This window comes from Cololabis saira, chromosome 19 (genome assembly GCF_033807715.1).
Source record: "Cololabis saira isolate AMF1-May2022 chromosome 19, fColSai1.1, whole genome shotgun sequence".
NCBI lineage: Eukaryota > Metazoa > Chordata > Actinopteri > Beloniformes > Belonidae > Cololabis > Cololabis saira.
This window is the reverse complement of record NC_084605.1, coordinates 19,103,723-19,128,653: the sequence shown is the minus strand read 5'-3', so window position 1 is coordinate 19,128,653 and position 24,931 is coordinate 19,103,723. Positions and strand designations below refer to the sequence as shown.

At 40.8% G+C, this 24,931-nt stretch overlaps 2 protein-coding genes across 2 annotated transcripts; both read right to left on the bottom strand.

Annotated features, from left to right (window-relative positions):
• Positions 1-49: 49 nt before the first annotated feature.
• Positions 50-10,875, bottom strand: LOC133419354 (zinc finger protein 14-like). Its single transcript, XM_061708480.1, has 7 exons — positions 10,698-10,875; positions 7,445-7,647; positions 6,266-6,367; positions 6,036-6,128; positions 3,813-3,923; positions 2,600-2,723; positions 50-2,457 (listed from the first exon to the last, which is right to left on the bottom strand). Exons 1-7 carry the CDS (start codon positions 10,723-10,725, stop codon positions 413-415), a joined length of 2,706 nt encoding a protein of 901 aa, XP_061564464.1. The 5' UTR covers positions 10,726-10,875; the 3' UTR covers positions 50-412.
• A 1,440-nt stretch (positions 10,876-12,315) lies between these two features.
• Positions 12,316-24,683, bottom strand: kdelr2b (KDEL endoplasmic reticulum protein retention receptor 2b). The gene is made up of 5 exons (XM_061708427.1): positions 24,394-24,683; positions 19,224-19,324; positions 18,105-18,263; positions 17,632-17,884; positions 12,316-13,614 (listed from the first exon to the last, which is right to left on the bottom strand). Exons 1-5 carry the CDS (start codon positions 24,482-24,484, stop codon positions 13,580-13,582), a joined length of 639 nt encoding a protein of 212 aa, XP_061564411.1. The 5' UTR covers positions 24,485-24,683; the 3' UTR covers positions 12,316-13,579.
• Positions 24,684-24,931: the final 248 nt, after the last annotated feature.

Below are 24,931 nucleotides of genomic sequence, written 5' to 3'. Positions count from 1 at the left end.
TAAAAATGCACATCACATGAAATAATTCACTCAAGTAAAAAAATGACACTTAGAATTTTTATTCAAGAAAAGAATAGATTCCTAAAGGAATTAAACTTTAAATCATTTATACATACAAATGTTATGTAGGACTACAGCAAAAGAAATGTCTGTAAAAAATACAAAGATACATTTTTTAATAATGCAATACAATTACACATTTTCTAACAATCCAAGCTTGTGGCAACCATAGCTGTAGCACTGAGACATTGTAAGGAACATATTACACTGGAAAACTCTTTTCCCCTTCAGAGGGTCAATCTGGTTTTTGTAAATTCTGATGTAAGGTTAAAGCTAAATTTTTACTTCATTGAAAATGGGCATGTTAAAGTGGTAATTAACCTTCTTCTGTGGATTAGTACGACAAGATCAACTAAGCATGAACAAGTCTCCTGTGTCTTTTTAGACCATGCAAGCTGGAAAAGCCCTTACTACAGGTTGTACAGACATACGGCCTCTCGCCGGTGTGGGTTCGCATGTGTAAAGTAAGAAAACAGGACTGGACAAAACCCTTTTCACAGATGTTGCACTTGAACGGTCTTTCCCCAGTGTGGTACCTCCGGTGTATCTTCAACTCTGCTGCAGACCTGAAAGACTTATCGCAGTCATCACACTTGAAAGGCCTTTCCCCGGTGTGAATCAAAGTGTGCCGCACCAACGCGTCCTTGCCAAAGAAACCCTTTCCACAGTACTCGCACGGGAAACGCATTCCTTTGTGGTGGAAGTTGTCGTGCTTCAGAAGGCACCTCCTGGAGGTGAAGGTCTTCCCGCACTGAGGGCAGGTGAAGATCGGGGTGGGTTTCTCGGGCATGGGCTCTCCGGCGTGATGCACGCGCTCCACGTGCCTCGTCAACGTGACGCCGTGCCTGAACTTCTTGCCACATTCCCAGCAGAGGAAGGGATACGCTTTAGTGTGTTTTTTCTGGTGCTCTACGAGGTCGGAGTACGATCGGAACCTTTTAGCACAGTGAACGCACTGAAACGGTTGGTACCCGGTGTGCTTCCACTCATGTCTGATAAAACGCTTCAAGCTGGCGAAAGACGTCTCACAGTGGGTGCAGGTGAAGGGCTCGGTGGGGTTGTGGACATCGATGTAATGCTTGTGAAGGGCTTTGAACACAGGGAAGTTCTCCTCACACCGGTTGCACTGAAATGGCGTGTGGGATTCCCGGTGCATGGCCAGGGCTTCGGAATCACGTACTAATTTCATACACACTTCGCAGTACAGCGGATTGTGCGTCTGTTTGTGGGAATCCAATGTGGACTTGTACTTAAACGCCTTGTCGCATTCGTTACATTTGAAACAGTGCTTTTCATCTTCTGGCTTCTCTGGATCTACCTGCTGCTCGTTGTAGCAAATGTTTCTTAAATGGTACCTAAACGTTTGTTTGCACTTGAACTCGACGCTGCAGTGGGGACAGTAGAAGGGACCTTCCAGCAGGCTCTTGCTGTCTTCAGGGCTCCTCTGCCCTGATCCCCTGGAAGACCTCTCTGCCGAGGGGCAGTAGTCCGGGTCCTGGACGGTGCCGTCTGAAGCGTGTTTTTCATTGGATGCTTCACATGGAACTTCACTGGGAGATTTTTCCCCGTCCGCAGCCATCTCTTCGTCTTTGGCCGTCACGCCAGCCTTGGATTCTTTTGAAATGCCGCATTTGTGCTGCTGCAAGAAACGCAAACTCTTGTAAAACTTTTTGCACACGAGACAAGCGACCGGCAGCTCGTCTGAGTGTTGGTTCATGTGCCGCTGTAGGAACTTGGCCTGGGTCACAACTTTGCCACAGACCTTGCATGTTCTGTCGTCCAAGTCGCTGCTTCTGGCTGAATCCAGGGGCCCGCTACTGGTGCCGATGCCGCCCTGCGCTTTGCCCGACTTCCTCCACTGGGACAGGTACCGCTTCATCTTGAGTCCTCGGTTCTTTCGCACGGGTCTTTCCCACAAGGCATCTGTCTCCAAATCTTCTTTTATGCCTTTTGCTCCTCTCTCCACTTCTAAATCTTCATCTGCGGGCCGTTTCTTTTTCCGGCCACGTTTCTTTGGCTTTTTCTCCGCACCATCCAGCACTGACACCTGGCCATCTTCCCCGATGATCAGTGTCCCTGATTGTTCCCCCGGCTGCTCATCTGCCATTTCACACTCACTGGCCTCTACGCCTTCGGTCGGGTCGGCCACGACGACGCTGTCTATCTCCGTTTTCAGTTCACTACTGATACCAAACCACTCGGTTTGCACACACTCACTCGAGGTCCCTGTTCCCTCCACGTACACTTCTTTGTTCTCAGATTCCACCTCCATTTCTGTGCACACAGTGTACACGAGGCCAGTCTCAGCATCGGCTTCCGTTTGCTCATTGACGATCACGACTCTTTCCACAGGAGGGAGACAGAGGGCCGACAGGATGCTGCTGTCAGCGCAAGACACTGAGGAAGAACAAGATCACAGGAAACAAAGAAGACAAATGAAAAGTGTGCAACATATTACGACATGCTCGAATAGACCCACTAAACGCCAAAGAGCTGTCATATCATTTAATGGTGTATATATACATAATATCAAGCTCACCAGTGTCTTCCAACTGGACAAGATCTTTCTGAGTGTCCAGTAGGAGTCTGAGATCCTCGGGTTGGACAGCAGACTCCAAGCATTCATTGAGGACAGACGAGGTATCACTGAGCAGCGAAGAAATCTGACCAAACATAGAATAGTTCAACACTAGGCAACATTCATCAATCATCCTTCAATAATAAAACTAAAACGTTTTAAGGATGAGAAGAAAACTAAACATTTAGAACAATATTGAGAAGAACCACACTTAAACCAGGTTTCATCTGAGAGGTACAGCTCAGATTAGTTCGGTACAGTTTGAAACTGTAAGCCCTGATCTAGCTACTGTGTTGGCCAGTTGGCTGTAGCCATCTTCACTTTGCAACAGTCCAACGTCAAAACATACGTCACAGTGTTTGCTGTCGATAAAAATCAGGAGGAACATGTAACTCGGTTAAAGAACAGTGTAGGACACAGTCTTTCTTTATGCCGAGACGCAGCGGAGTTCTGACAGAAGACTTCAAGATGCTGCATCTTATGTTTACCTCTATGTAAAGGCTGAGTTATGGTTCTGCGTCAAAACGACGCCGTGCCTACGCCGTCACCGTGGCGCCGTCGTTAACCCTTCGGACTTCTCCGTCACTCCATTTTGCCGTGGTGCAGTACCCCCCGTGACCGCTAGGTCGCGATCTTTTCCTGGATGGTTTATCCAACTTTTCCGGTCACAGTGAATCAAAGAGATAAGGACAACTACTAAAAACCAAAAAAAAAAAAAATATCACACATACACGAAGAAAAGAGCGCTGAAATTTCACGACTGCTTCAAACCGGAAACCGGAAATGCGTTGCTACCAAGCGAACCAATCACAGCCCTCTCGTCTGCGTCGCCTTGACGCGTAGTTGCAATTTTTGTGTACCACACGCGTCAGTGACAGCATGTGGTACGCGTCGACGCGTACCACACGGCGTAGGCACGGCGTCGTTTTGACGCAGAACCATAACTCAGCCTTAACACAGAAGAGATTATTCTTTGAACAATCAACTGTCTGCAGTGTTTTAAGCTCCACCTTAAGCGTACTGTGCCAAACACCAGTCTAGTATGGCACACCTTATTTGGTGTGGTTAACTTTCCTGTATCACACTGCCCTGTATCACTCTGTGGAAACGTGGCTAACGTACAAAAGATTATTGATACATGCATCACTTGTGTATTTATGTATAACTTGCATACCTGCGGGAGAGTGTGATTGGGAAGCAGCTTTTCCAGTCTGGACACAAACAGCCACATCAGTGTTTGGATTGCTTTGTCATACGTGGGCCCAAAGTCTCCTGGGAAAACATCCTGGAAGACACATATCTCAAATATAAGAGCAAATCCAACAGGACTCTGGACCTTCTGGAGAGTTTGAGACCATTTCTGAAACAGTTCAAGTACATTTTTTAAAGTAGCATCGATGCAACATATAAATACACTGCCTGTCCAAAAGAATACAAAATTTTAAAAAATTACTTCCGGGATTTAACTAAGCAAATGGATATGAGCCTCCGGTTGTATAATTAATACACAGATAATTATGTTTCGGCTGGCAAAAAGTTGTTTAACCTTAACCCATGCTTCCTATCTCAAACATGTTATCAGGGGAAAAAGTCTTGAATGGTCAGGATCAGCATTCACTCAAACGTCTGGTGAAATCAAATTGCAAAACAAATGGTCCAATGGAGCGGAGCAGGCCTAGTGGTTGGGGTTTCGGGCTCATGATCCGAAGGTCGTGGGTTCGAACCCTGGCACTGAAGTCACTTTGTGCATCCTTGGGAAAGATGCTTTAGGCCCTGTCCCAATACTCCCCCTACCCCTAGTTTTCATCCCTACCCCTACATTTTGCACGTTCCCGTGAGGGTAGTGGTGTCCCAATTCCTCTTTGCATCTAGGGGTAGTGAAGAAAACTAGTGTAGTGGCTATGAATCTGTCCCTACGGAGCAAGTGTTTTCCGATGCACACTAGCTGATCTAGGGACAGAAAAATTTCCCAGAATGCTTTTCGTCGTCATTTGCAGACTGAATAAAAAAAAACAAACATGGCGGACATTTCTTATTTTTTAGTGAATAAAATCAATATTTTGAGTTAGTTTCTGCATAAAAATGCATTTTGATTAAATTTCTAGCGAGAAATATATATTTTACTTTCATAATATTCACTCAGTGAATGTACATAATCACTCGTTTGCCCGTTTGCCGAAGATCACGCCAGAATAAAGGCTGATTTATGGTTCCGCGTTACACCAACGCAGAGCCTACGGCGTAGGTTACGTAACCTACGCCGTAGGCTCTGCGTCGATGTTAGGCGGCGACGCACCCCGTACGCCGCACCCTACGCCGCACCATACGCCGATTGAACGAGGACCCATAAATCAGCTCCGGAGCCGGCAGGCAGAAATCTCGAAATTTTCGGAGCAAATTTCTTAACAGGCGTAGCTACAACTGTTAGAATTCATCTATTAAACCAACATTTATCTTCCTAAATGATTTATTTCAGCCAGCGGTAATTCTCAACAGAGCTGCAGGTTTCTCCCCCGGGCCTTAATTTCTTAACAGGCGTTATTTGGATAAACTGAGCCCAGGTTGGGGATCTTAACGGTTACGTTTACGCCAGAAAAAAATATTAAAACTTAATAAAGTGGCATATTAACAGCGTTACAGCTGAAATTAAAACAGCTTTTGGCTCTCAGCTTCCTGATTTTAGGGGTGGTGCTGAAAGTAAGAGTAGTGGGTGTATTGGGACAGGGCCCTGGGAAGATTTCAAGTGCCCTAAAATCTGTCCCTTCTTTTTTAGGGGTAGTGATAATGAGGGATGGCGAGTGGTAAAAAGTAGGGCTAGTGAAAGAAAGTAGGGGGTGTATTGGGATTGGGCCTTACTCTCGGCTTGCCTCACTTCACCCAGGTGTAAGAATGGTTTCTTAGCTTTGCTAGGGGAAGTATCCAGCGATAGACTAGCGTCCTATCCTGGGGGTGGTTACCACCTGTTCGTTTGCGCTACAGAAACCGGAGATAAACACCGGCTCTATGGGTGACAAGGCTCGAAAAGGACAAAAAAAAATAAATAAAATAAAAAACGGTCCAACTCATAGCTAAAAGTGAATGTAAGATCAATTCCACATGATTGGAGCCTATTTTTAAATGATTATAGTTTTTTGAAGATCTACTTCACTGCAAAAAGGTTTACGTTTTAAAGTAAACAGTTAGTTTTGCATTTATTCAAATTCTCTGTTGATCACCAGGACTTTCTTAAAAATGAAGGTCAGAAAGAACGAAAAAAAAAAGGTTAATGATTGCTGCTCCTGAATTTGGCTCAGTTTAAGAGCGCCGGTGCTACTACAGGAAAACTTTAGTGTGAGGCCCCGACATTCACATTAGACCACTTCCGATTTTTTATAAAGTGTTAAGAATTTAAACTTACTTGGAAAAAGCTTAACCTCTGATCGGGATCTCTCAGAAGATTTTGGATGAGACCCGTGAAATGAGAGTCAGATGATTCTTGTTCTGCTACAGACTGTTAGAAGAGGAAGAAAGAACAAAAAAAAAAGAAGTTCAAAATACAACATAACATCCGAATCTGACCAGAAAAGTTTAATAGACTGAGAAGAAGAAAACTGTAACCTTGACAACAGACTAAGGCTTTCTGCTCACCTCTACGTTCCACAGAGATCTGAGGTTCTGCATCCGGTCCAGGTGTGGCTGAATCACCTGCAGGTCAGCCGTCTCGTCAGAGCGACACAGCTCCAAGATAAGCTACAAACGAAGGACAAAAAAAAATATGAGCAGGGGAGGAAAAGTGCTGTCCAGAGGTGCTAATCTGCCTGTAGCCTGTTCTCCATCCACCCAACATGCCACTGGGCTCATCGGTACTCTGCAACACACTTTGACTATACTAATACTTTTAAACAATCATCTATATTAGATACTAGAAGATAAAACAAGTAAATATTTCAATACGGTACTTCTGCTTGCTCACTCATATGCAAATGTTTGTCTGCTGTTCTGATGGTGCTTTGCTCTTTCTGCAACTCACCCAACAGACTCCAGTGAAACAGTCAGCTATTGTGTCAAATGAGTAGCCACAACATTTGCAAGATGAATTTATTTAAATTATTACCAATCTTAGCTGAAGAAAATAAAATGGTTGCACACATTTTTTTTTTAGATAATGTGAAAAGAAAGAAAAAACATAAAAGTCCCACAACTAGTTGACTAGAGTGTAACCTCGAAAAAGCAGCAGCAGAGCCGGTGTGTTCCAGATATGACCTTTTTCTGGTGTAGTAAATAGCTAATATCCATTACAATTGTATTTGTGCAGTAGAAAGGACAGAATAAATGGATGACTACAAAGTCAAGCCTTTGTTGCCACTGTTTACCTTGAGGTTTTTCTCTCAGTAGGGGAGTTTTAACTTGCCATTGTTTATGTAATACTTGCTCTGGGGTCATGTTCTGGTCTCTGGAAAGCACCTAGAGACAATTTGTGTTGTAATAGACGCTATATACCGTAAATAAAATTTAATTGAATATATAGCATAGGTTTGTTATCAGTCTAATATTTTATGGCAGGAGTTTCTTCACTATAACAGCAGGAGCTCAACAATGTTCTTGATGTTCCTCAGGGAGGACATGAAAGCAATGTTTAGTTTACAGTGTGGTAAAGCTGTCTGAATCATTATCTGACATTAAAATACTTTGATTTCATTTTTTTTTTTTTTTTTAAAAGCACAAAAAATATATGCTCCCACCACCCAAAAAAACAATGAATATTACTTCAGTAATATTTGATTCCTATGAACGTAGAACATATAAATGAAAGAAAGTCCAACTCACTCGTGCTCTGAGACCCAAAATGAGCTCAGCTCGCTGCCTTGTGGAGAGGAGCTGAGGAACAATCTCTGTGACCATAAAGACAAACTCTTCAAGCAGCCCATAATCCGACACGATTTTCTGCTCCACAGTCTGCCAGATGGCAGCAGACAACAAGCGGATGGGTGGGATGAGGAGGCGTAGAGTGGAGAGGGGAAGACTGGCACCTTCAAACAAGGAAACAGATTATTAACAATTCTGCAAAGATGACTAACACCATCACATCTTCAGACAACACCATTAAGTGAATAAGAATGTAGACTCAATAACTACATCTAAAGAAATTAAAGGTTAAGTAGCAGCCCAGTGCTGCTATTTCATCAGAAAGTATGAGCCCTTAAATGAGTAAATACATCAAACATGATCTTAAGGCAGCAGCTCTTGTTGTCCATCTATGAGAATGGTTATTTGTTCATTTACAAATAATAATGGATTCAATTTTTATCGACACTCAAATCGCTCACAACAGTTCCATTATTTATTCATTCCCAGACTGAGAAAAGATTATTCACAAGTAGAAAACAAGACAGTTTCCAATCTATTTAACTCTGCAGTCCACAGAACATTAAAACTTTAAAGTTTATTACAGTACATTTTGCAGGGGAAAAGAATTGAACAGGTTTCACTTGTTTAGAAAGGTTGGCAAGATAAAATCTTTTGTTAACGCCAAGTTTAGGTTTGCAAAGTTGGATCTGAAGATGCCACTTCGGTGGACAGATGAGAATTTTGGCTATAGTACATAGTTGGTGTACATTGATGAAAGAAAAAAAATATATATTAGCCATGTCTGTGATTTACAAGATGCATTTACTGACAGGAATAAGTTGGATTTTTTAATGTCGGATTTGTTGATACTGGCAGGAGTTGGTTTAGTTGAAAATCAACATATTCTTGTCATTAGCCATCAATTCATGAATCCGTAGACTTTAGTGAATTTCCTGATAAGCTTTGACACCTATCTCCAGTCCACAGACCCAGTCAACCCTAACAGACTGTTTCCTTAAATCAAAGCTTTACTCCAACTTCTCATCTCTGAATGATTCTTGCCATTTCATCAAGCCATGCCCTAAATACAACATCTAGAAATCATGCCATTTTACTTCTTCTGCTGCTTTATAATTTGTGAATGATGCCAACTATTTACAAATCCCTCAAGCAGAACGTAAACAAATATACTTTTAAAATAAAAGGCAGTTCATATAACAAATATGGGAATTTTTCAAACACAAAAGACCTAAAAACTACTTCAGATGCTCTGAAGACCGTATACCAAACCTGAGCTCAAAGGAGACCGCCACAACAACCAAGGCTCACGATTTTCTTCTGACTGTGGAGATTTGTCTCCAAGCTTGTACATTTGTTCGTATAATGTCAGCTAAAGGGTTATAAGACCAGGGTTGTAGAAAGGGAGAATAAGAGTCAAACTAACCCAAGATATCTGATCAGGTTTTCTAGAGGTGCGTGATCTGTTAAAAGTCCAAGAATGTGGTCTGAAGAATATCTGAGCTGCACAATGTGTGTGATGAACACAAACGACAATGCCCAAACTTTATGGACATAGCAGTTGAGATCAAGACAGTTTAATTCACTGGCACAAGTGCGATGGGATTTATGAAGTCACGTGACCGTCTTAGGACCCTCAGGGATTTACCATGGGGTTAGACTCTAAACCACAACTAAACTTGTGACACTACAATTGTGGTCATTTCCCCACACCAGTAATCTGCCATGTCTGTTGCACCACTGTAAAAAAAATAAAAATAAATAAATATATATATATATATATATATATATATATATATATATATACACATACACACACACGTTTTATTATTATTATGTCTATACATTTTGTGTGTGTGCACAGTCGATCACATTTGGAAAGTTTAGGCAAGCAAGAATCCGTTAAGATTAAAAACTAATGAAGTTTATGTTAATAATATTACAATAACGATAATAAAATAATAATATTTAAAAAAATTATGATTTCTGTACTTTACCCAACTGACAAGAAACCCACCAAAACGTGTTTAAAAGTGGGATTTGATTTATTAGCAAGACGTCTAATCTTGCTTATGTGGAAATCTTCTGCAGCTCCTACTCACATCTCCTGGATCAGATCTATTTTACACTGTGTAAAATTCTAAAAAATAAGATGTACATTGAATGGGTGTACACTGTACAGACAAATTCTATGCTACATGGGCCCCCCTTTTTCTCATATGTTAAGAAGCTTGATTTCCCTGCAGTTCCATAGTATTGTTACTTCTCCTAGCTGTGTGCGGATATTTTTGTTTATTTTATTTTTTATTAGTATTTAATTTTTTATTTACTTATGTATACGTTTTACTTGCTTTCACTCTGCCGGTTGGATGTGAGGATTAGACAGTCTAATAAATGTCGTGATATACATCTAAATGGCGAATAGTCTGGCTAGGAGGATTCCGTTATTTTATCTGGTCGTACAGTGTAGGTTACTCATCAAGGCGTATTGTTGTGCTGTTTTTTCTTTTCTTTTTTATGTGTTTTTTTTTCTAGGAATTATAAATCATATGTACATTTTCACTGTTAATGTTTGTTGTGCCAAAAATTAAATAAAAAAAAGATTAAAAAAAAAGTGGGATTTGAATCTCAGTTCATTGTTATCCAGGTTTTATCGAAGATTAAATATAGTTTACCTTGCACATAAACATGTAAAAGTCCACTGATCTACGTTACAGGGACTTAGTACCCGGCCACTTCAAATGGTTTATGAAATAACAGAAACAGCTGAGTTTTTCACCTGAGAGAATGATTATAATGATTATAATGTTTATAATGATTGACAGCTGAACTTGGAGTCAGTGACGTCATCAGTGACGTCACAGAAAACATACAAAAAAGGTAAATTTGTTATTAAAATTAGCCAACTGAAATTGCAAATAGGTGTAATGGACTTTTTAGGTTTTATGTATATTTATTTAGTTAATTTGAGGGTTTGTATCCAGCTGGCTGGTTAACTTGATGAACTGCAGCTGGTTTAGCCGACTTAGCTCCGGTGCTAATGTGACTCCCACGTGCTTAATTTAACCGAAATACACGCTCCACTTGTCAGTGGGGGGTCTTAAGAAACCCCCAAGGGCTGAATGTGGAACAATAAGTGAGAATTGAATATTGATCGATATCGTGCGCGGCGCTAATCCCGCGCGCGCGCGCGCTGCGGCCTAACGGGACTCACCGGCTAACTCGAACATCCCTCCGTCCATCTTCACCTTCACCGCAGTTACATCACACTGATGGGGAGCGGTGCCGGTGACTGGGTCCAAGTCCAAGTGTTTATTCGTGATTTCGACGCTGAAAGCCTGAAAACCAGCAACAGTCGGCCGCCCTGCGTCAACGGCTGCTCCGCCCGGAACAACAGTCCGACCGCAAACACGGGCATTTCAAACGTTCCGCATGTCGCCGATTTCCTTTTCTTTCGAACAAACATGATAAACATCCTAAACGCCTGTAGATGTTTGAAAATTACTAATGCCCCTGCTTCTAACCGCTTTTCTTATATATTTTTTTATCATTATTGTATGTATTTCTTTATTTTATATTTAGTTGTTTTTTTATTTATTTTTTACTTTTGACCCGCCATTTGTTTATGCCCTTACAGTGATGTAGAATGTGTTGTGTGCCTTATAAATCAACATGCTGTTTTATATGTTTTATATGCCTCAAGGATTTGTACAATATTGTGTTTAATAAAGTGTTTAATAAAAAAACTGAAAAAAACTCAATGCCACGTCACATCTGCATACCTGTCAAATTTTGGATTTAAAAATAAAGACATTTTCCACCACCCGCTGTCCCACCAGCCCAACCGAGGTCCAGTATCTTACATTTTAAGACAGATTTACAAGAAATCTAAAATAACTACCTGTCAACCACTTACAAACTACAAATATCAGAATCTGATAGGCCAACTTTTGTTGACACTGAAATGCTGTGGACATTCCTGTCTGTAATTTCTATAATAGAGCCTAAACTAGACCCTGAGGTTTCTGAAGAGCTGCTCTGAAACCTTGTTTTCCTCTGCACAACTACATGCCTGGGAGGCCGACAGAAACATACATGTCAATGAAAATGTACAGTAGCTGTGGCTTCCTTCTGCCAATCCCTGCCAAAAGACCCTCAGCGCTTACAGTGATGTTTACAGCTGAATGTCCCCCAGATGTTTCAGTGGCAAAATCAGGAATGATCACAGTTCAGCCAAACCTTAATTAGTACAAACTACAGATTACTTCGTTCAGCTTCATAGCATGATGATGATCGATGAGAAAATTATAAATTAGTTGTTGGCTGAGCACTGTCAATCAAAAGGTTGCATATCATATTAGATATACATGTATTTTTATATAAATTCTCCTGACATGGCAACAAAACAAAACAAAAAACTCAGCCCCTAGAGTTCTCATGGATATGAGATCAATATAGATCAAAATCTTTTTTTGAACCGGGCTGTAAATGTTTATTTCTGCTGTAAAGTTGGCCATTTTAACATGGGAGTCAATGGAGACTGACTTGCTTTTGGTGCCTGCCTCCAATAGTTAAGGAACTGCAACTTTTCTTACTACCTACTAGTGTCAATGTGGGAACACGCCCACCTATGTCTCTTCACTCCTTGTAGCATTATGAGATATAGTATGAGCATATATTATATAGAGTATGACATTTGTACTGAGCTAAGTCTGAATGTGTTTCAGCAGAAACTTGATTTCATATTGAGGTACTTATTACATTATTCAAAAAAAGAAGTCAATCATAAGCATGAACTGGTAACTCCAGTGCAACCACATCACAGAGACACGTTTCCCATTAAGTTTTTATTTATGGTGGCAACATCATGCAGAAGCTCTGGTGAGAAATAAAAACAAAACAAAACAAAAAAACCCAACTTGAAACGATGTGCATGGAAAGCCTAACAAAGCAAATGCGTCTAGAAAAGATTGATGTTTGAAGGATTTTGCTGGTTCTCTTGGAGTCCAACGAGGAGATTCTTCTTCAGGTTTAAAATCATGCACAACATGTAGACAATTCTACGGACCCCATTTATTGGAAATCAGCAAGAAAAAAAAAATTGAATAAATACATCTGCATTTAAAGGAAAAAAAACAACCTGTAGTGAGGCTTCACATACAGTATATTACCAGTTTATGCATCTTAAACATTTGAAATGGAGCCTGGCAATGTTGTGTAATTACAGGTGATGTGACGTGCTTGCTTGGTAATAACTAATTTACAGATGAGTGTAAAACTTACGCTTTTTTTTCCTTCTTTACTCCACATAAGATTTTTTTTAATATGGAAAATCAAAGTAAAGTGACCCACACTCAAATTCTGTTGACATCTGAACAAAAACAAACCTACCGTGTCGAATCCAAGATCCCAGATTTTTTATTTTTTTAGAAAAAAAAAAAAAAAAGGTTAAGGTTAATCATATTTGTATCCTACAAAAGGGTGTTGGGAAGCTTTATAGGTGGGAAAATGTTCTGGCTTAAGGAGAAAAAAAAGAAGAGCAAAACATGAACAATTTGTCCACCATATTTATGAGGATTTTACAAATCCCTCCTGAAATTAATTCATGAAAAACAATGCACATGTATTTTGATTGCAAATACTAATACAAACGCTCAACACTAACCCACCACATGAAGTCCGCTTCAATATCGCACAGTGCCAAATCACAGGCAGTTTTACATCTTCGGCTCTTATTCTTTTCAATGTGTCGAATCTTAAGAGTTACACATTTTTATGTAGAAAATCTTCTGCACTCATATTTGACTTTATACAGAGCAATAAAAAAAAGTTAAGGCAAGATGCATCAAACAGAAATCCCAAAGGCATGGACCAGCCTCTGCAGGAGTTCTGATTCCACTGATTCGGGATCAGATGAAGGTGCAGCCGGCGGCTCCTGCTCGCTCTCTGTCTCAGGCATCTTACTCGGGTTTGGAGGGGAAGAGGAGAAAGTGGTGATGCAGAGGGAGGGGTGGTTGGTTTCAGAGGCGTCCGCGACTGTTCCTCTTCCCCTCCAGTCCCCCGTCTCGAGTTTGCAGAAACGTTCCTCTTTGGCACTTAGGCTGGCAGACTCAGCTTCTTTCCTTTCAGTACTGAAATCAGAGCAGATGCACGTTAAAAACATCAGGACGCATTGATCGTTTCTTGCTCCGACTACAACTAACACCAGAACCTGAAACATCTCGGTCAAGTCTTTACAGGTGTCTCGTTGAGAAATGTGTCACATTTGTCACATGTTAACTGTTTTGAGTTGACGGTCTGACGGGAGAGGAGAGACAAAGACACATTTATGAAACACCCCTTTAAAAGCCCAAACCAAAGCAAGTTTTATCAGTTCTCTGGAGATTACGTGAACAACTCCTGGACCAAGATGACCAGACTCATGTGGACAATCCCAGATAAGTCTGTCAACAAGAAAAAGCTTGTTTTGGATTTCAGTTTTGATGCTTCTGCTGTCAAGAATTCAATCCAGCAACATATAATCCTCAGCTGTCTATACTGATGGAGTTATTCAACATCTCCAAAAATCACACAAACACAAAACGAGAAAAAAACCTGCACCAGTCAGTGTAATATTGTGTCAAGTCTTCCAAATGTTATCACTTGTCAGTTTCACCTGACGACGGCTGAGATAGGCTCTGGCAAAATGTTTCCCAATAGCCGAGAGCAGAAAAAAACAGGCGCAAGTCCAGGTTTTTCTGGGTTTTATTATTAAGTTATTATCATTTATTTTGACAGACAAATGAATCCCTTTCAAAGTTCAATTCTGCTCGTTTTCTTAAATCGGACCTGTAAATGTTTAGTGATGGAGACCAATGAATGCTTTAACTACTTCATGAGAAAATTATTTTACAGGCTGCGTGAGGAAAAAGTGACAGCGGCATTAAATGCATCAGAAAAGAGGTTTTTTTTTTTTTTTTTTTTTTTTTTTTTTTTTTTAAATTTGAATTTTTTTCTCCGTAGTCTGCAAGATAAAATAAAAATATGCCCTGCGGAAACATCAACTAAGACTTGGAGCATAAACCTGCTGAGCATGAAGCTAACAAAGCCAGGCGCCTGCAGCCTCTGCGGCTTCCTTAAGTTATGTCACGTTGTTGATTATAGTTCTTAGAATATCTGAATTTACAGGTCGGACCATTAAAGACTCAATATTAATGCTCGCCCGGGACCAGTGAGCTGTTTCTGAGTTAGTGGGATGGCTGACGCACTTGCTGAGTTTGGCAAATGAAAAATAAAAGGAGGCCTGATACTTTGGATTCTGCCAACCAATCAGAGGGCTGACGCTCACAGCGTATCAGCTGAGCTCTATAGTATACATCATCTCGATGAATATGTTCTTCCAGCCACCGAAATAATAGGAAACAAAATGAGAGCAGAACCAAATGGATAGTGAGGAAACGAAATGAAGCTATGAAATAAACTTTAAAGGAGGTTTATTCCAAGATTGTACCATAAATGTTCCCCTTTCTGTGATGACGAGGAGATGGTAGCAATGTGGCTCTTCACCTGCAGGGAGTTTCTGCACAAAGCTGACAAGCAAGTCGCAATAAATTATTATTTTAAGCCTCTAAGACTTGAATTGAGTGGTGGCATAGATAGAGTTGGGTGATGAACAAGTTCGACACGACAGCTTACCGTCGAGGCCTGAATGATGTTTGCAGAATAAGCAGCTTTTTCCATCACAGAGTGTCAGGTGGTGTTTAGGTTCCACGTATCAAAGACCATCACACAAGCTGTGGCTCCATTACTGTTTTTGGCGCAAAGTTTGATCAACTTTAAAAAAAAATGTTGATTAAAACTCAACTGTGACATAAGAAATAAAACTTTTTCCTTCACAGTTGTGTTAAGTTGGTTTCTTTTTGCTCCTCTGATGATGAGCCCATCTAACAATAATGGTGATGGATGAGAGCCTCCTTAATTCTGACAGGTTCATTTCAATTTCCGCAACCTTTCTATCCGTAATCGTTTTTAATCAAGAAACGATTCAGACACATGCAGTGATTTTGTCGCGAGGCAGGCCTCTTGTACGTGGAACTGCCACGTCTGAAGTCATCCCGGGAGGTCATCGCTGAGGAGCAGTGGAGTCAAAACTTCAGGGTAACTTGTGCAACTTCAAGGAGTTATAGAAGTCAATAACTTCGTGAACACCTGCTACATCATATCCAAGAGAGACGTTTCCTTCAGAAAGGTTAATGTGACTCTTCCTGGTACATTATATGACCTCTTGAAGGCAAAAAACAAACTGTAGTTTTGCCAAATATTTAACCACTTCATCTAAGTGTTTTTCTTTGTTATTGGGAGTTTTTGCAAACTTGATGTTTTCATTAGGTTTCATTTTTTGAAACTCACTAAAAGAACCTGCCAGCTTGACGTTTTTGGAGATGATCTGACCCAATCAGTTTATCTCTGGTCAAACTTCCTCACATCCTTATGCTTGCTCCGTCTTTGTGCCTCTTCAACAAACTTCCTTTAAAGGGGACCTATTATGGCATCTAATACCCATTTGAATGTCTTAAAAACAAGCTTTTGATTGTTTTTGCTAAATAAATGAGAAATTCAGCCTCTGATCCATGTCTTTAGCATCTCATTCTCTAACCTCATTATCTATGCAGGATTCTGAGTGGGCGGGGCTATGATAATGAGGCACTGTGCTGATTGGCTGCCTGAATGACACGATACACCGCTACGAAAAAATGGAGGAAGCTCCAGGCGGCAGAGTTAGTTGTGGGCGTGGTTTCACGCATCGGAGGCCAACCTATGTAAATTGCATTTTGGTTACGTAACAAAAGGGAGCAGAATCTGAACGGCTCGTAGAAGCCACATCACACTGGACGGCTCATCTGGGCGGCTGTACAGACACTGCAGAATTTGGTTACTTTCCTCCTTCTCTGAGTTGGCAGGCTGACGGGAGACCACTTTATATATGTTAAAGAAAGAAAAAATGTCTTTTTCATAATAGGTCCCCTTTAATTCTACACCACTTTAAAGATACTAGCACCAATGTTGTGCAAGTTCATACTTCTCATGAAATAGTTCAACGTCCAGTTCACATAGTTTAAAAATGAATAGTTCACGTTCATAGTTCACCATTTTCACTTTGAACTAGTTCAAATTCAATTAATTTCAATATTTTTAGGTGAGAAGTGAAACGCCACCCTATCCTAAAACTGTATACAATCATGTATTGTTCTGGTGGCGTTTCAACTTTACTCAGAGGCTGTAAATCTCCAACAATGTAGTCCATTATCAATGTGTCTCCCTATTGCTGGGAAATCAAACCCCTGAAGGTGCAGCAGTGGGACTGGGGTCGTTTGGGGCTATTGGGGTCTTTCCTGATGACTTTTTTTGATTGTCAAGGACTTGCAGATATTTTCTCACACTGGACGGATGCTTTAACTCCACATGACGTTGCAAATGTGAAGTTGACGAGGCAGACGCTCAGACTTGTTTTCTCAGCGCAGGTGGAAATAATTTGCACAGAAAAGTTAGATTTTTACCGTCTGACTCTTTGGGAAACAATGTGTAAAATTCCCGCGGATAATCATAATCTGACGGCTCGCTGACGCTGCGTCCACAACGTGTCTCTCTTCACCAATTCGTAAAGACTGCACCGGGCTCGGGCCGCCATTGCCATGGAGCTGGTGCCCGTTGTTATGCTAGTGTGTGCACTGCATTGTGGGTAATGTAGTGTGAAGTGGTCGTCTCCTCGAGTATTTTAAATGTGTGCGCATTTGTGAAATGAGAAGGAGGATTATTCCGTAATAATTGGACCTAAACAGTGAAGCTGAAACTCACATAATCTGAACAGTTCAAATTCCAGTTCACGATCTGCAGATGTGAACAAGTTCACGTTCGTTCTTTATTTGCAAATATGTTGCGTTCAGTTCAACGTTCTCACAGAAACTAACGTGTTCATTTGAACTTGTTCCAATAGTGGTTTCAATGAGGCAAAGCTGATCCTAAAATACATAAGATTGGAAAGTGCTGACCTCCAAAAGCCCCTCAAGAACATTTTGGGTTTCCCGTGTGCAGCTTCCCCGCTGTAAAACCTGCAACGTTACCGTTTAAGTGCTCCATAAAAGGGGCGGGCAATCCGCAGCAGCACTCACCTTTTGTTACATACAAATAGAAGAAGTCGCAGTAGAGGATGGTCTGCACTACTCCGGCCACAATGGCGATCATGTCAAAGAATCCCTCAAAGTAGAACCTCCATATCCAGTTGAAGAGGTAGAGGGCTCTGTAGAGTCCCAGGAAGAACAGGTAGTGGGTGGTGATGGTCTCCGCCTCACCGGTTTTGCTGATCATGAAGAGCTGAGGGAGAATGGCCACAGACTCCAAGTAGATGGAAAACGTCCACAGGATCTGTGTCGGGGGGGAAGGGGGGAGGGCAGCACGTCAGCAGTGACACCTCCAATATGAAGACTGAACTTGCCTATTTGCATCGTTTGGCTAGAGACCAAATAAAAGTCGTATCACCTCTTTTTAAAAGAGACAGACTGAAACTCAAACCATACATTTGAATATGCTCAGCTCTGCATGTTTTTGCCATCTGTGTAAGTCGGAGTGCATTAGAAGGTCTCACCTCCAGAGGAGAGAAGTCGTGGTTGACCAAGAAAGCCAGTCCGCCGACCGGAACCACCAGGAACTCCACCCTGAACGTGTCATGGTTCCCGTCGTACGTGGCCTTGAACTTCATGTAGATCAGGTACACGGTGGCATACGCACATCCGATGTAGATGACCTGGAAGATTAACCAAACAGCGTCTCATATAATCTTGTGATGTTGGAAGCGCGGCATCAAAGCGCCGGTTGGATTTAGCATGACAGTGTTATTCTTTAGCAAACACAGGTGTGTCAGTGTGGTGTGTGCTCAGACACTGAGGCTCATATACTACTAGGGCTGTTCGATTTTGCCCAAAAATAAAATCTCGATTTTTTTCTCTCAAAATCCGATTTTCGATTACGATTATTTTGTGAATTGACAAAAGGCAAAGAAATGATTTCAAATATGCTGTTTTTTTATTGAACATTTGCCCCATTGGGCTTTAAGTGCAAGCTTTGCTCTTATTAAACCAAAAATGAATGAATAAAGTGCAAAACTCTGTAAAATAAGTTGAAAAAAAAGTTGAAAAAAATATAATAAAATATAAAGTTTTATCTCTGAAAAAAAAAAAAAAAATCAGCAAATCAGCACTTGCAAACATACAGTAAGTTATATTTCCAATTAAATAAAACAAGACATTTTCTAATTAAACTAAACTGGGTCTTTGCATGCTAAATAATAATGCAACCCATGAAGGAGGTAGAGGTGTGTAATGTCAGTCATTACATTTGTTATTCACATTTGCAAGTTTTTTGCAAGGAACACGAGCCGGTCTACCGCATCTGGCTTGAGGGATGCCCGGTGGCATGTTACAACGCCCCCTCCTACACTAAAGAGCCTCTCCGATGGGGCACTTGTCGCAGGTATTGAGAGGTATTTCCATCAATCATTAATATGGTATCAATCATTAATATGTGTGCAGACAAGGTTAAAAAAATAAATAAATAAATAAAAAAATTTTAAATCGATTTTACGATTTTCACATTTTAACATCGTTCTAATTACATAATCGCGAATCGCGATTACGATTTAAAATCGATTAATCGAACAGCCCTATATACTACACGTGTGAGGAGCATGTAGGAAGAGGGGGGTTACCTTCATGGTGGTGTTGTAGAGGGAGATGAAGGATGTGAGCAGGTCCAGGTAGCGGGTGGTGAACACCAAGGCAAACAGAACCTGGCTCTTCCCAGAAATACCTAAGAAGGAGAAATCAAAGCATGAAAGGACCGTAGGCAGAAGGCATTCTCATTTAAAGCGCATTTGCAGGTACAGCTATGGCCCATCCCTCAGATCTCATACTGTATATTGTGATTGAATTCCAAATTATCGCATTTTACTTTCAAATGTAGATCCGCCAACTTGATCTGAAAGCCAGCGCGACAACAACGCATCCATTCAGCACTGTCCCCTTCATGCCGTTCACACCAGAGACGAGAACAGCAGCGCAAAGCTTCATTTGGAAAATGTAGGAACAAGTGATGTTATAAAGTAGCTCTGTAAATGTGCTGTCGGGAGCAGCTCTGCACCCTCCACTCTCACCTGAATTTACATCCTTACACTCTTTATTTATCTGATGCTCTTGAAAGTGGCAAGGTCTAGTTGCTGGTCACACCCTCCTTCAGACTAAGAGCATGATCTATTATCATTGAGCTCTCCAATGTTATAAGCCAAGCAGAAAGCTTTTGCTCCAAAGTGGCATTTTGTGCCTCCTTTGGATCCCCTTGAAAGTTTATACTTGGCATTTTTTTCTGCTAGAATATTTTTTAAATAATCATCACTGCTTTGAAGGTTGTGCTGTTAAAGGGATATCTGCTGGTAATAACAGCACTTTTTAATACCCAGTAATGCTCGTAATATGCCCATCAAACATCTTAAGAAGTAGTAAATGGTCTGACTACATGGAAGTGACACACCGATAAGATAAGCCACAGGCAAAGTTGAAGCAAAAGATTAAACCTCCAAGAAAAACTTGTAATGACTATTACCCAGTCATCCAAAAGCAGAACTTACACCCAGGGTAAGAGCTCAGATCTCAACAGGATGAAGAGACACTGAGGATGTTGGGTAGGAGCAACATGGAGAGTAAAGAGGAAGACGTTTAAAACATTCCTTCCCTCTGGTCATGGTGGGGAGGACTCATGAAGACACAGCGAGAATACTGAGAATAAAGTCTTACGGGTTTCACAGGCGAGACATGACTACAGGTTAGGGGTGTGCAAACAAGGGTACCTCACGATTCGATTCGATTTCGATTATTGGAGCTTCGATTCTTCGATTCTAACGATTGTCGATTCGATTATTGGTGCCACGATTCTTCGATTATTGTGATTTTTAATGCTTTTTTCCATACAAGATTGATTTTGTCTTCATCTGTGGCTACATTTGTAAATAAATAGCCTATCAATTAACTCAGTTCCTCTAATAACACTCATTAAGTAAATAACAAGGTTTTTTGAACATTTGACATGTATTTTTCAAAGACACAAAATAATTTATTTTATGACTATGTAAACATTTGCTCTTTGACTTACTTAACTTTGACCAAGGAAAGCTGCACTTGCATGAGAGCGCCCTCTATTGGCGGAAAACACTGAAAACGGTCAAGCCCTGGATTTAATGAGTTCATTAATTCAAGTAAACAAGATATGTACTTCCATCAAATTTATTTAGTGTAAACATATCTGCCATATTTCAAGTGAACAATAACAAATGTGCATTCTTGAAAATGAAATGATTCAGCAGCTTATTCAGTCTGGAATCTGGATAGGATAATTAAAAATTTATCGATTCCAAATCGTCACGTGACGCATCGCGATGCATCGACACATCGATGAATTGCACCCACCTCTACTACAGGTACATAGCTCGAGCTCCAACACCTTTCTACCCAGCTCTAACACCTCTGCTAGACAGACTTGTGTTGCAATCCGAGCTCATTTTCCGACTTCCGAGGATGGAAATGACACATGGGGACTGCATGTTCAGTAATCAAGATGCTTGTAAAGAGCAAAAACGCTATGTGAAATCTGTGCTTTAGAGTACATGTACCCATGTACACGATGCTCTGTTTCTGTTGCTGATATGCATGTTGCCATGGTGGTGTTAAGGATGAAAATACTGAATGATCTGTTAGTTATCAGTTAGTCTCGTAATCTACTGGATGTTATCTATCTTGTCATGGCATGCGTCAACCTCAGTTTTCACTGATCCCAAGTTCCAACTCCCAAGTGCAGATGGAATATCTTAAGAGACTGCAGACAGGGTAGTAATGTAACGGCCAGGTTAATGCATATTTGTTTTAAAAGACCACTTTAGAACTAAAATGATCCACGTCCACTCTAGTACTTAACCTCCGTGTCGTAAAACATCTCCATCCACATCAGTCCATGGTAAATGCATATCACACAGATATCCACGCTCACTTCGCTTGTGTGCACAGTTGAAAAACAGGCTGACAACTCCTTCGGAAACATCCCTTTTCTACAAATTGATATTTTTGCAGGCACTTGGTGTATCATTAAAAGACTTGTCTGCAGGGTCCCTCCAGATGAACCAAGGTCATTTCCATTTTTTGAGTGTAAAGAAGGTATATTAAAAAAATAAATGTTTGCACAGGAATGTCCTTCTATTTGCTTTGCCATCTTATTCACTACATATAAATCGACTACCAAATGTCCGATATACGACTGTCAAAAGACACAAAATGAGATGAAGAGTTCAAGGTCATGGCTTCTATAGACTTTGAACTCTCCTCCAGGACATTCCTGTACAAACAATCCTTTTTATACACTTTCTATACACTTCCAAAGTTATAAGTGACCTGGTGAATGTTTCTGATAGCACCCTGACTTTGTGACCCCCTTGAAACAAATAATATGGCTTAATCCGGTTTACACACATAACAATACAGCTTCTTGATGTTTTTTATGCATTAACTTCACATCTCATTGGTGCTCTTTTTACAGACATGTCTAAAATGACAGACTTCTTTACAAAGTGAGTTTGCAAGTGGAAGTATTTTGACGACAGGTGAAGAAGTGCAGAGAAGAAGACATAATCTAATACTGCAGAATGACAAATTGTTATTTAAAAACTGCTGGTAATTTATCAGTAAGGAAATCCAGATACAGTGACAAGCTACCTGTGAAGGAGAGACGCATTTATTGTAAGACAGGTGTCCTGTCAGTTACAGGCTATACACTCTAAAAACACATCATCTCACAGAGGACAGTTTATAGCGCTTTTACTTTCACCTGTAAAATGTAACATGTAAAGCTGAGATGGTACAAAATTGTGAATTTTTATGACAAATATAGATGAAGATGTTTATGTTGAATAAAAGTATGTACATTACAAATCAATGTTATCTGGCATGTAAATGTGAGCGTGCACAGCTGCAGCCTCATCCAATAGCAGTGAGGAAGCAGGTTAAGAAAATGAACGATTTTACATTACAATAATATAATTTGACTTTGGGCATGTATAACGTAATAATTGCAAAAGTCACATTTGTAATAATATGTCCATTAATAGGACTTTGGTCGCATTGTAGAGTCCGTACAGACACCAGGAGACTGGACCACATTACACCGGTCATGAAATCACTACACTGGCTTCCAGTGAGTCACAGGATAGAGTTTAAAATCTTACTGCTGGTTTACAAAGACCTGAATGGTCTTGAACCAAAACACATGGTTGATCTGTTAGTTCCTATGAAGCTCCCAGACCCCTGAGGTTCATCTGGATCTGGTTTGTTGTGGTTCCTAAGAACCAGAACCAAGCAAGGTGAGGCAGCGTTCAGTTATTCTGCTCCTCACCGGTGGAACAAACTTCCTGTAGACCTGAGGTCTGCTCCAACTGTAGATCCTTTAAATCAGGCCTAAAAACATTACTGTTTACTAGGGATGGGCGATATGGACTAAAAAAAGTATCACGATAATTTCTGGCATTTATCCCGATAACGATAAAAATGACGATAAAAGAAATACCAATTCAACTCCACCTTTTCAACTATAAATCTATCTCGCTCTCAGATCCGCCATGTTTGTTACACAAAAACATCATCAACGGGAATTTATTTATTTATCTTTCTTTCTTTCTTTCAGGCTCATTTCCTTCCTTCTTTCCTTCCTTCCTTCCTTCCTTCCTTCTTCCCTTCCTCTTTTCTCCCTTCCTTCCTCCTTTCCTTGTTTTCTCCCCTTTCCTTCCTTCCTTCCTTCCTTCCTTCCTTCCTTCCTTCCTTCCTTCCTTCCTTCCTTCCTTCCTTCCTTCCTTCCTTCCTTCCTTCCTTCCTTCACGTACGTTGTGCGTGGATTTAATGCAGAACCATAAATCAGCTTTACACAAAAACGTCATCAACGGGAATTTATCGTTTTTACAGCAAAATGACAAATTCTTACCATGGGAAATTTTTTTGACGGTATATCGTGAACGGTAAAATATCGCCCATTCCTACTGTTTACTGAAGCGTACTCTTAAATTAAATAGTTACCTGCTGTACTCTACTGCCCTTACTTTTTAACAACCTATGCTTTTTATTATTTTACCTCTTTTCTTATCATTTTATTTGTTATTTACTGTTTAATTGTGTCTTGCCGCTTTCAATGTTGACGTAAAGCACTTTGAATTACCTTGTGTTGAATTGTGCTATACAAATAAACTTGCCTTGCCTTTTAGTCCCGATAACATACAGGTAAACACCTGTTGAGATGGCAGGATCTTCAATTAATCTCACCTGCATGTCTATGTTTGTATTTCCTATAAACACGATGCAACCTTTGACCTTTGACGTTGCAGAAAGCTTACAACAGAAGAGTAGAGCTTCATGGTTGCACTTCATGTAAGTATACTTAACCCCCTGCAGCTCTGTGGCTGCTGCCACGTCACAGAGGTCACAGAGGTCACGCCAGACCAGGTGGACAACAACACGCTGGAAACTAGTTCTGTGTCAGTGGGGGAATTTAAATTCAAACAATGAAATGTTTTTTAAATGAAAACACAGTGGCCCCTCTATGTCAATGATCATAACATGTTCATGTTCGTAACATGAGCTCAACTTTACAACTTCCCAGGTTTCTTGCAATGACAGCCTCAATAATGGGGTTAATAATTGAAAACTGGGCCACGTCAAGTTAGAGCTACCATTAGCACCTGGACTGGTTAAGTTAAAACATCTTTTACATCGTCACCCAATTACACAAGGGGATACTTTTAGCGAGGGATGCTCCTTATTTCACACTCTGAATGAAATAATGTGGATACTCACCAGCACAGGACCGGGTTTTCCATATTTTCAGCAGCAGGATGATGATGGCTGCGAGGTGGGACAGATCGCCGGTCAGCCTGAAAACGTTCATGTTTCTGGGGGAGCGACTTCACTCTCAAACCGACCCGAGGCTCTTTCGAAGGCTTCTGTTCGTCTCCGGTGACGATTAAATGTTTATTCCTCGGTTTTAGGTAACAACGTGACACTAAATTGTACGATTCTAGCTCCAGAAGATGGGGAAAATGGCGAGTAGAGAGCGACGTGGCTCGGGGACGTGGCCAAGACTACAATATCCAATGCAAAACGCCACACGGTTGGGATTCGACCAATCAGAGGCGCCGGATCCTTCATTTGCATATATTATGCTGTGACAACGCTTACTTCCTGTTAAGGCGGAAATGTAGGAAATCCAAGTTTCGTTTTTCAGCGCTAAATTGTCATTTTTCCAGCGGCAGTTTATGGAAAAGTGTAGAAGCGATGTGTCAGGAAATGACCATGACTAGTCTTTCCAAAAACACAATCTTGTAATAACAAGAAC

Bases quoted from the DNA above. Each gene is read 5' to 3' on its own strand.
- LOC133419354 (XM_061708480.1), bottom strand. From the start codon at position 10,725: ATGGACGGAGGGATGTTCGAGTTAGCCG. The intron at 7,648-10,697 runs GTGAGTCCCGTT...CCTTGTTTGAAG, and splicing joins AGGGATGTTCGAGTTAGCCG to GTGCCAGTCTTCCCCTCTCC. The intron at 6,129-6,265 runs GTGAGCAGAAAG...CTCTTCTAACAG, and splicing joins GATCTCTGTGGAACGTAGAG to TCTGTAGCAGAACAAGAATC.
- kdelr2b (XM_061708427.1), bottom strand. From the start codon at position 24,484: ATGAACGTTTTCAGGCTGACCGGCGATCTGTCCCACCTCGCAGCCATC. The intron at 18,264-19,223 runs GTAACCCCCCTC...TTAATCTTCCAG, and splicing joins TCTACAACACCACCATGAAG to GTCATCTACATCGGATGTGC. The intron at 17,885-18,104 runs GTGAGACCTTCT...CCCCCGACACAG, and splicing joins ACGACTTCTCTCCTCTGGAG to ATCCTGTGGACGTTTTCCAT.